Source organism: Pleurodeles waltl, chromosome 8, assembly GCF_031143425.1.
Source record: "Pleurodeles waltl isolate 20211129_DDA chromosome 8, aPleWal1.hap1.20221129, whole genome shotgun sequence".
NCBI lineage: Eukaryota > Metazoa > Chordata > Amphibia > Caudata > Salamandridae > Pleurodeles > Pleurodeles waltl.
Window position 1 is genome coordinate 456,126,734 of NC_090447.1, and position 12,255 is coordinate 456,138,988.

Here is a 12,255-nt window from a genome sequence, read left to right on the forward strand (position 1 = left end):
AACGAAGTTGTTAAAGAATGTTACACACTAAGCCCTTGTTTTGTGAAAAGCGTAAATGGAAAATATCAGTCTTTTTGTATCAAAAGACCATCTTGCAGCCCGATTCCAGATTGCAGGGAGCAAGCCCAAAGTACGTACAGGAGCCAAAATATAACTGAGTTCGGTTGTGCCCTTTACTTTTCACATTTCTTTGAAAGGGAAGCAAACATACAAATGGTCACCCTGCACTGCTGAGTACTGAGTTGCTGGGTGCTTACTGTAACTTATAATTTGAAAAAACAGGTTTAATTCCTTGTTTATTGCAATGGTGACTGTCAACTAAAGGTTGTGCCATTTCATTGACGTTTCTTAAGTGAATCAGCACCAACAAACAAGAGAGATTTACATTTACATATGGATATACAGGAGTTTTATTTTAGACTCTTTGAAGCAAGCTCTATAACTGCCAAAAGGAAGAACTGCACCAATTCATTAGGCTTTTTCATAAATGTATCAACTACTTCATTTTTTGAGACCCAAACTAATTTATATCAATAGCTAGTCGGACCCCAACTGAATATTCAAATCATCGCAGACCTTAATAGCAGACGCAGAACATAGAAATACATAAACAGTTCAAATATGGAATCATGCGTGTTGGCACAGGAAGTCTAATACCACCTTAAGCTAGCATGTCTGACTTAAGTGGCAAGCCCTTCAAATTTTCCTTGCCTTGATAAGCTATAGCACCAAGTCTCCTTCCCTAAGTCATGGGGGTGTAAGAAACATGGGTCTCACCAAAAAGCTTATTTTAAGGCTTTTGTTGCTAAACACAAGATCTGTAGTGGGGGGGCTCAGTCTTCAAATAAGTCCAGATTACACTACCATATTCAGAGCTGGGAACTATCCAAACACATTTTAGAGAAAACCCAGGTGTAATCGCATACCACTATCCCTGTGGTGGGGAGAAATGTCAGACTGAGACAATATATAGGACCCCCTACTGCAGTACCTTAGGCAGACAGACAATAACCAAGTGGATACCCAGAGCTGAAATAATTGCCGTTATTAGTGGTGAATCAACCATGATAGAGAAGTGACAATCTTCATGAACATTTTGTAGTCAACAACAATAGAAAGGGCTTAATATTGAGACACAGATTTCAGACACCCTGGGACAGACTGTGGACTATTTCAGCAGATAAACACAAATGTCAGGCTCCCAAGCCAAGGGTAAGCCTCTTGGACTCGACTTGCACAGGTCAAGTCACATATGTTTCTCTTAATCACCATCTAATTGCACCAGAGCTCAGAGTATAAATCAAACATCTGTTTTAGAGAAAGGAGATTACTGTGCAAGAGCCCAGACTGTATCACAGTTAATTTTGAAGCTCGTCAGTTTAGTCTGCAGTTCATCAGTACTAGCACATGAATCTGCTTCAAGAGTGCTGAAAGCCTGCAGGAAGCGGTTTTACTTTTGAGCCATCTCTGTATCCAATCATACTACATTTTGTGGCTAAGTGTCTGAACTCCTCCATCTATGACAAAGACAGCCTTACCATATAATTCAGTGGGATTACACTTGTTAAGCAATACTAGTCCAAGCAAGGTCATTTCAGAGGTTCATGAATGTCTGAAGGATCGAAATACATGGTTTAGGACTTAGACTGCTATACTGTTATTTCTAGTCTCACGGGGAACTAAATATAAGCACATGCATTAAAGCAAGATTCGCAATCTCACCTTTAAACTTTGCTTTCATCCAAACTGTTACTGGGAAGATCAAACGTTCATCTGTTGTGAAACTTTAGTGTAAAAAGTAGAGCAGTCACCGAGCAAGAAATCTTTAGTTGTTTCTTTTCATTATCAATTGGAAAACCTCGCTCACTTAAGAAAAAGCAGGGTTGTCAAACCAACAATGTGCAGCAACCTTGCAATGTATTACATTTTCAAATCAGCTAATGTCTAACAGGATGAAGACTCTAAGCTACTTTTTCTACAACCGGGGCTCTAAGAGCATGATATTATACAGATCTAATCCTAAACATCCCTATGCAAGTCCACTTGCTGTCGGAAGACTAGGTGGGTACAACCCCACCATTTTTCTACTCTTGGAAGAAGATTAGTCTTCCTGAATAGTGACTCAACAAGGTGGTGGGTATTAAGCTTAATAAGGATGCGAAAGGGTTGCTGGGGCCCACTGGTAAGTAAAATATGGAGCCTAGGCTCAGCATGTACTTAAACCTGATGCCCTAAAAAGATTCATGATGCAAAAAAAGTAGTGTCCGGCATCCATCCACCATACAGTGGCCCCTTAATCTTTTATATACATACTATGCAGATCCACTATTTAATGTTGACAGTCTAGCCACATACATTGCATAATTCCTTTGTACACAACAGTAAGAAACAGGGAAAAAGATTTTCTAACCACATCTAAAATATCTAGCTTTGAATGGTGACCGAGGCATGTTTAAATTTAGGATGCACCAAATTTTCTTCAAGCACAGTTCCACTTACATTTAGAAAGGTTTAATCTACATTTAAGATGTATAGGAAGTACCCTATATTTGCTGCATGAAGAAAATCAAACCTTTCTTTTTTTTTAAAGCTAAATGTGATGATCACTGACTGGACCTGGCTCGGCATTAATCTAAGATGCTTCTGTGAACAGGAGGCATATGACTTGATCTTGACCATAATCATCCCCTTATTCTGGAATTCCAAATTAAGATAATCAATTTTTCATTAGTCAAACATATGACACAGCCTCGTTTAGGCTCAATATCACTCTAGATGCAAAAGTCACCATTATGGACTTGAGACTTGTGTGATGTGTATGCTGTAGAAATTCCCATTTAAAATACATAAATTTTAGTCATAAAATGTGAAAAGATGCATAGCCTTAATTTAAGCAAATATATAACAAAAATATAATTTAGTGCCATTTTACTGGGTGTCAATTAATGGCAACGTTGTACAAACTATAGGTGGACCCTGCTAAATGCACACAAAAGAACAAAATAAAATACCGCGAACGATAAAGAGATCCACAACTGTTTTACAGGGCATGAGATTAGTTTATAAAGTATACCATTTCATTATTACATAATTATGATCTTCTGAATTTTTATCAACCACTAAAGGTTGCAAGCTTATCCCTGCCTACCACGGGTTGAAACTTGCATTCCCGGGCTACAAAACTATTGTTTGCAGACTTTATTAATTTTTGCGTTTCCATTTCAGTACTAATTGCTGTAGTCAACTGCAGAACTTACAGGAAGTGTGCCTGCAGGTTTCCCCGTGAGGCATCCACAATTCCAGCACAATCTTTAAAGAGGCTGGGTGGAGGAGGTCTCAATACAGAACGCAGAAGGGCTACTACATTCTGTAACTATTAGCCCAGAAGGATTACAATATAGTGCACATCTTGAAAGGAACCCATACAAAGGAAAATTTCCGTTAGCATCCTCACGATATGTTAAAGGGCTTTTATGTCAATTCGACATTCGATTTCCGCCCTGGTACAGGCTAATGTTCTCTCCTCTGGGCTTGAAGCTACTTCAACTATAGATAAGCGGAGGCTTTTCTGCGATTTGTGACTAACCAAACATGAATTAAAACTTCACAGTGGCTTCAGCTTCCTTGGGAAGGTAGGCACAGTGCTAAAAGTATGTGGGGTACGACAGAACAGAACAAATGAAGGCCCAGGTCCATCACCGACATCCTAATGGAAGTGAAAGGAAACCAGTTTGAACGATGCTCATTATCGCTGCGTGGCAGGTCTGAGAACAAAAATAAAAACGAAATGGGTATTTTGTCTTGAAAGTGTTTCTCAGTGCAGAAAAAATCTCGGTCATTTTTTGCTTCTCCAAACGAGCCTCTGTTATCTAGGCCTTTTGCGCATTACAAATAGTAGTACCCGTCGAATGGCCAAAAGACGCTCTTTCAGCGATGTCATTGCAAGTATGGTCAGCTGAGCCTTGCTCTCCAGGGGCAGCACAGCCAACAGCCACCAACACCACGCCGGACCATTGGCGTTGCTCTGCAGGAGAAAGAATAACAAATTAAAAACATGGCCAGTAGTCTGGACACATCAACTGCTATTTTGCACAATATATTATTTTAGAACTGGCAATTTGTACATTCACTGTAAGCATGCAGCTTTACATTCTTTCAAAGATTTGAGAGAGGAGAGAAACAACCTTAATTTTCAATAAGTCAATTCTCTAAACTACTAGGGATAGCGAAGTAACATCGTCGACCCTTTCACTGCCTTGATGAAGTCATAGTTTTACCTCCTTTTCCATCTGTGCCCTTTCGACAGCCTCCTATCTGCTACTGATGATCTAGGCCTAGGGGAAGAGCAAAATAAGAAAACTATAGAAAAAAGCAAAGCTTAAAGAGTCCCATTTACTCTTTATCATGACGCTGCCTTCATGTCCTGCAAGACCACTGGTTGCACAGACAGCGCCAGGTGTACCAAGCGCCCAAGCCAGTGGTAACAGGCACAGCATCAACTCTGGCTACCCCTAACTGACGTCCAAGAGGGAATTCAGATTCTTGGTTTCAATAACCAGGACAGAGCACTAACCTTAATTCCTTTACTAGAGGTAGGAGGGAATGGTGCAGAGCGAGGGAGTCAAACGAGCCTAAAGGTAGCAGATGCAAGATGCATGTGTAGGGTGGGGGTCCCGAGAGGACTCTCTATTTGATTCTTCACAAGCTCTTAGAAATATAAATGATGATTTCTTGGCAATGCATAGTACAACCAGAGCTTCATTCTGCTATGTTTGCTAGGATTTTGTACTTAAGTTTCACTTAGGTAAGTTATACTTAGCTAAAGTCTTTCTGTCTCACCAGTAACACAAATTGAGGGCACAATGCAGTTCTCGTGGCTATATGAATGCAAGCTCTGCACCTAGCATTGAACGGATGGAGGATGCATAATCAAAGCAAACAGCACGGAAAAGCAAGAGTAAGTTCGAGTCCTACTGGCTCCCTAGTTGCTGTACATAAAAGACACCAAGCCGCACCACTCCTCTGTTAGGCACAGGAGAGACACTCCAGCTACACTGGGATCCTGGGAAATAATCAGGTGCATGGGGAGCCGACAGGAACCAGCCATGATCGTAGACTGAGAATGGGAAACAGCCGCCTCGTAAGTTGTTACACAGTAACCAGGGATACTCCTAGGGTAGGTGTGCAAAAAAACACGCAGAGAAAACCGAAGGTCGCCAGCGGCACAAGAAATGACTAGAAACCAGACGTCCAGTTTTAAAGCGCCACAAATTGTAAGGGAAGGCGATGGGGTGCGGATGGAACCGATCTGAGAGCAAAAATAAAAAGGAAATGGGTAATTTCTCTTGAGAGTGTTTTTCAGCCAGAGAAAAATTTCAGGCATTTTATCCTCTTCTAACGAGCCTTTGGTGCATGACAAATAACAGTACCAGTTGAATAGCCAAAATACACTCTTTTAGGAACATCACTGCAAGTGTGGTTAAGTGGGCGTAACTCTCCAAGGGCAGCCGAGCCAACCTTTTTTTGGCCCCTCAAAATACTCAGACTACTACTCTAGTTTAGTTATTTGATGCAACAAACACCTAACTCCAAGGAGTAGTGGAGTGTATACTTGTATTGCAGCACAAGCATCTCTTAGAAGGAATGATGCGCGTAGAACAGTACTGCAAGCTAGATTACATGAGCCGAGATACGATAGGGCGTGGTGGGAACAGATCATGGAACAGTACTGGACAGTTCTTTTTTTTATTTAACACATTACACATATTTGCATGCTGAAGAAAAAAGAGGTGACGATTTGCCAAGAACTAAACCAAATTTGCTCGGGATTAGAAGCCAAGTCTCTGGCATCAAGGTAACTCAATAATAGGCTAGGTCAAATTTCAATGAAACCCCTTCTGCTGGATTTATTCATCATTCAAAGGATGTCCGGTGCTCAACGACTAAACAGTCCAGCTAATAATTTCTCTTTCAGTCTTTTTGTGGAAATCATGCTCCATCATGGGGAACTGCTTATTTAGTGTAATGCTAATATAAGAGAAAAGATAGTTACAAGTAGTATCTATAGTGTTGCAGGGAGGGAGGCAAAAGGCAGAGTAGATGAGCATGGAAAGTCCTAACTTGGTCCCGGTGCATGTGGTTATCGACAGTCATATTACTCTGTACTGTGTACTGATTTGTAGCTGTAATGACTCACAGGCCTGACTAAACTGCACCAGAAATAATGACCACAAAATCAACCTGAGTATGCACTTTCTCCTGCAAGGGCTTCTGCCATGCGTCAGGTAACAATTATGTGACCCATAGTCTGATCCCAATGGGAAAGCAATATGTTGGTCTAACTGGTCTAATGTGCTCTAGATATTCGCTTTAGCAAGCCTGCGCCTCTTTCGGCAGAAATGTCCCAGTGATCAGGTGTTTTTGCTTGATCAATTTGAGTTACTGTGGTATCAGGCCATGCAAAGCCTCGACAATGCGACGATGACGCAAAGTCTTTGAGATGCCAGCATCAGACACATCATGAGTCAGTAAAATGATTTTGAATTTCTTCATTGAATAATGGCACTGTGCGAAACAATTATACGAAAACAAAAAAATAAGAGTAAACAAAATATAATTTTTCTGTGAAATGCCATAATAAATGCTGCAATTGTGTGGGTACTCTCTACGAGACCAGCCCTTCATATGCACTTCATTACCTCTCTCTTGTTCTTAACAAAACATTTCACACGTGTCTTAAATCTAATGTTCATTTGGCCTTATCATAGCAGTTTATCATAAAGAGCATATTTATTCTTCTTTAAGCCCTTAATACTATTATAGCGCGTACTGTCGAACAAGAACAGCACATTTTTTCTTGTTAGCAACCTGTATTGGTATTGTGCACGTATGCTTTAGGTGTGCTTTACAGACTATTGCTCAGCCTTTAGCAAATTAGCAGTGGTGCAGACTGGTCATTGCTACATTTAATTACGCAACTGCATGAAGATACCTGGTTTAGAGTGAAACCAGAGGAGCTAATGGTCTTGGACAAGGCTGCATACATGTGGCACCGCTTTTCTGCTTCAATACAGCAGGTTCCTCTATGGCATGAAAATATGTGGATCCCCCAACCGGTAATATTCGGAAATGTCAAAACGCACTGTTGACTTGCTGCTACTGGCAAACTCACATCAGTCTTCCAAGACTACTGAGCAAATTACAGGCTTATTATGAAAAAAATCTTCTATCAATTTGTCCAAATCGGAAGTGAAGCAAAGAATAAAAGACAATAGATACCTGGAAGCATACTAATCTGACTCAACTGATGGCAATAGATGGAGTACAGGTACCCACAAACCCAATGTCAATGCTCTATAATCAATGCTCTATTATATTAGTCCACCTCCCCCAGAGTCTGACCTAGGGCTTGTACTCGGTAAATAATTTCTGCAAACTTTCCGTTTCTAGAGGATCTTGTCTACTAGTAAATGATTACATGACAGAGTGGGAGTGAATACAGCTGGGAATCCTTTGCAACTGCATTACAGTGGGATGACGATTTTCATTACAAAGACCAAGTTACCTGTGGCTCGGTTTCCTTTCCTGGCATGGCCCCGAAGTGACTGAGAATTTGACTTTTCATGTTGTCATTAAGGGTGGTGAACCAGACGTAGGCTTGATCATACACGGAGTTGTGAAGGCAGACTAGTTCTTCATACTCTGACCCTTCCACCTTATGAAGAAAAAAAAACTGTCATTAACATTATTCAATAAAACTATGAAATGTGCGCCTTCAAGATAAATTAGCTAAACGTTTTTATTGCATCATGTGAAAGAAAACCAACTTCCTGTGGATGAACTAAAATGTTCCCGGGTGCACACACAGTTCTTTAACAAAATTATGTATTTGACATACATTTAAAGATTAACAAGGAAAATTCCATGTATGCATGCTGTTGCCCTATTTGGTTTATCTTTTTACAAGATAGATAACCCTAACATTTTTGAACAACTACTTGAAATACCAAAAGTGTTACACCATCAATACTACTTCACAACAGTGTCAGGTCCCTAATCTGTGATAAGTCAAGTTTAATAATGGAGAAAAGATCAACAAGGAAAGTTGTTTGCAGAGGGTTTAAAATCACAAAACTACCTCACTAACTTATTCAACTGTACCTTACTTTGTCTAGGGTAGGCAAAATTTGGTAAATTTGCTTTCAGGTAATTACATGAACTTGTGGTAAAATCACGTGATACCCAAATGAGTCCTTTAACTCAAAATGTGACCGTGCATCAGTGTTGATGCAAACTCCTGCTAAATCGAAATAACGTGAAAAATCACAACTGCCATGACCAACATTTAGGTTGTTCCTGCTGCTTCCACGCACTATAATTTTGCGTAATTACGCAATGTGGCATCATTTTTGAAATGTTTGCAAATTACACAAAATTCCTGAACAATGCAAATTATGAATGCCTAATTTCAATTTCTCCACGGTCTACTTATTTCAATGAGATTATTCAGAGAATGCACTTCCGTATCTACCTGCAAGGAAACTGTTCGCATTCCTCACAGTCTCATTTTAGGATTCCGAATTCATCTTCCTTTGATCTTGCATGTGCTACTTTAGAGAACTTGACCAGGGAGGAGATAATGGTCTTGTGGGCGAGCAGCTGATGTGAGAAACTGGATTTCGCAATCTGGGCAATCAATCTCCACGTGCCTAACCTTGACATACATGCAAAATGTAATGTATTGCAATGCAGCTGTAAATGGTGAAATGGAAAGCTGTAATTCCAATACGTGAAATTTCCCTTTGTGGTGTCATGTATTGTCTGCTACTCCGACTCCGAATAAATGTTCGGCACTACTTTGCTTCCTAGCTAGGTTTGCATAAAATACAAATAATACAGATGTCTACTGGTGTGCTGTATGTTGTGACTGATTCAAATACAAGTATGCCAAGATTACTGTGATACATTCAGAAAGCCATCGAAAAATATTCTTCCAAACCAAGGTGTGGCTCTGTTTTAAAACGGTGGATGCAGCATATTACTTTGTGTTATTTGATAAACCTTTGGCTTACAGAGTTACGGTGCAAGCCCTTGTTAACATATGAGGTAAGGAAATGAGTTACTTACCAGTAACTGCAGTTCTCCAGTATTGGTATCTTTCATAGATTCACATGCTTGAATCATTCCCCGTCGTCGAAGTGGGAGCCCCATGGTATTATCAAATAGCAGTATAAAGAAGTTTTACATGTCAAACAATGTTAAAGTGCATTCACTTTCACAGCCTATCCACATCATTTGAAAATACCCGAAGTCTGGTTAATCAGGGGACAGCACCCTTTAGAACCCTCACCACAGAAACTGCAGTCTCTCAGATTTTCCAGCACAAGTGAGATATGTAATGAGAAGACATAAGGGGGAGCCTCTATGGGGAGGAGGGTGGGCTGCATGTGAATCTATGAAAGGTACCAATACTGGAGAACTACAGGTACAGGTTAGAAACTCATATTCTTCTCCAGTATTGGATCTTTCACAGATTCACATGCTTGAATCAGAATAGCAAGCAGTTTTGTAAACGTTACATGTTATGACCTTATCAACCTTATGGATGGTGGATTGTAAAATAATAATTAACATTTTGTAGCGCATCAATATAGAAATATACTGTGCAATGCAATATTAGATATTGAGCAAAGTATTAGTCAAGAAAACAGAGGCTCACTTTATTGAAATAGATGCCATAACACTGCCTGTGACTGCTGCATCACTGCGGTGTGCCGAATCCAGGCAACAGTGCTGAGTGAAAGTGTGGACACTTATCCATGTTGCAGCACAACAGATTTTTCTAAAGGAACGCCTGCAAAAAGGCAGCGGCTGTGGAGACTTCCTTCGTGGAGTGTGTCTTTGTCTTAGAGGAAAGCAATTTACCCACTGTGGAGTGGCACAATTGTATAGTTGCGGAGATCCAACTGGCAATGGTTGTTTTAGTGATAGGTGTGCCTTGTTGAGACTGTCCATATGCAACCAAGAGTTGCTCAGTTTTACAAAACTGTTTGATACGATGAAGGTAAAACTTAATACATCTCCTAATGTCCAGTGTATGCATACACTTCTTTGCGGGGTGTACGGAATCGGGGGAAAAGGTTGTAAAATTATAGGCTTGTTAAGGTGAAATTGCAAAGGTACCTTAGGAACACATTTTGGATTAGTCCTTAAAATAACTCCATCGTCTGTTATCTGGTGAAAAGGCTCCTGGGTCGTGAATGCCTGACTCTCACTAACTCTTCTAGCGGATGCTAGCGCCAACAATGTAGCTAGCTTCCAGGTAAGGAATTTCATATCTGCCTTGTGAATTGGTTCAAAGGCCTGTTTGATGAGTTAGGAAAGAACGATGTTTAGATGCCATTCAGTCGGAGGGGCTCAGACTGGAGGGAAAACTCAGAAAAGTCCTTTCATGAATTGTTTGACTATCCTTGTGGAGCATTATGACGAGCCATGTGAGGAACATCTGTATCTGGATATTGCTGCAAGATGTACTTTCACTGATGCATGCACAAAGCCTGAATGAGCTAGCGAGAGAAGATAAGGATTTGCTCCGGTGATGCTTTGAGTGAGTGCAGGTTAGATTGTTGACACCATAAGCAGAACCATTTCCATTTCAATCTGTAGCACTTGTTAGTTGATTCCACTCTTGCACTTGCAAGGATAGCCCTGGATTCTTGGGGAATAAGAACATCCTGGAATTTATGAAATTCAGGAGCCATGCATTTAATTGGAGAGAGCCTGGATCCGGGTGTAGAAATTGGCCCCGGATTCATTGTCAGCAGGGTTAGCTTTGTCTGGATACGAACAGGGATGGACTCCAAAAGCAAGAGGAGCTCCGTGAACCAGAATTGCCTAATCAAAAGGGCACTCTCCCATGGTCCTGGGGGTAGGTGCAGTCTGGCATAGAAGTGGCATTTGTTGTTCTCGTTTGTGGCGAAACGGTCTAGTTCTGTTTTTTCCTAAGGTTAAAAAACGTGTTCAATTCTTCTTGGTTCAGTTGCCTTTCATGGCATCTCTCTAGGGACCTGCTGAGATTGTCCGCGAAAGTACTGTTTACACTTGCTATGTGCGCTCACCTTTTAGAGTGATGATGTGTATTGTCAGCCAGTACCATAAGTCCTAGGCTCCCTGGGAGAGAGCCAGCGACCTTGTACCTCCTTGTTTGTTTATATAGTGCATGCTGGTCATGTTGTCTCTATGTACCAGCACTGAAAATCCTTGTATGCAAGGTAAGAAAGCCTGGTGGGTGAGAAAAATCGCCTTGAGCTCCAGGCAAGTGTATATGCATGGACCTTTGGAAGGTAGACCATTTCCCCTTTATTTGCAGGTCCTGGAGATGTCTGCTTCAACCTTCCAGAGAGGTGTCTGTTGTTAGGGTGAAGTTTGGTATTGATGGCAGAAATGTGAGGACCATGGAGATGTGAGGAGTGTGGGACCACTACCTCTGAGCTTGGACCATTCTTTGAATTATTTTGATGAGATCGTTGAACAACCCTTTTATCTGGATCCATTGGAGTTGCAGCTCTTCTTGCAAAGGTCTCATCTTCAGGCATGCTAAGGAATGAGATTTATAGTAGATTACATCCTCCCTAGCAATGACTTGTACAGATGCACGGAAGCAAACCTTTTTCTGGAGATCTTGAGGGACAGCTGAGTCAATCTTAGCTGCCTTTCTAGGGAAAGAAACAGTTTGTCTTGCCTGGTATCTAGTGTGGAACCCAGAAGTGTTATATTATGCTGTGGAACAGAAGAGGACTTTTGAAGGTTTAGTGTAAGTCCCAATTTGTGAAATAGTGCAATACAATCCTGTGTCGCCTTGGATGTTTATGCTTTTAGCAGCCAGTCGTCCTGGTAGGGGAATACCTAGTGACCGCGCTTCCTGAGGACGGCTGCAACTAGGCTCAGGCATTTGGTGAAAATACAAGCTGCTGCCCCTCAAATTACTCTATAAACCACTAGATAATAAAAAAAACGAAGTACCTGATTTACGACTCGGAGGAGGGTTTACTCCATCATAACAGTGACAGATCCCGTCCGCCAAAATCTAAATCCCACTGAATACAATGGGATTTAGATTTCGGCGAACAGGATATTCGTCACCGTTGTGAAGGAGTAACTCGTCTGCTGAGTTCTAAATTGGGCCCAAAGTTGGTAGCAAAAGGCACACAATTATATACAGGAAGTATTGACTTATGTACGTGTGCTTGTACAAAA

General features: G+C 41.0%; 1 protein-coding gene across 1 annotated transcript in view; it reads right to left on the reverse strand.

The window, feature by feature from the left end:
• Positions 1-394: 394 nt before the first annotated feature.
• LONRF2 (LON peptidase N-terminal domain and ring finger 2) overlaps positions 395-12,255 on the reverse strand; it is a 245,336-nt gene continuing 233,475 nt past the window's right edge. The window contains exons 11-12 of the mRNA XM_069204393.1: positions 7,565-7,714; positions 395-4,024 (exon numbers count right to left, since the gene is read on the reverse strand). Coding sequence (XP_069060494.1) covers positions 3,866-4,024; positions 7,565-7,714 — 309 coding nt within the window. The 3' untranslated portion in view covers positions 395-3,865. The remainder of the gene's footprint in view (positions 4,025-7,564; positions 7,715-12,255) is intronic.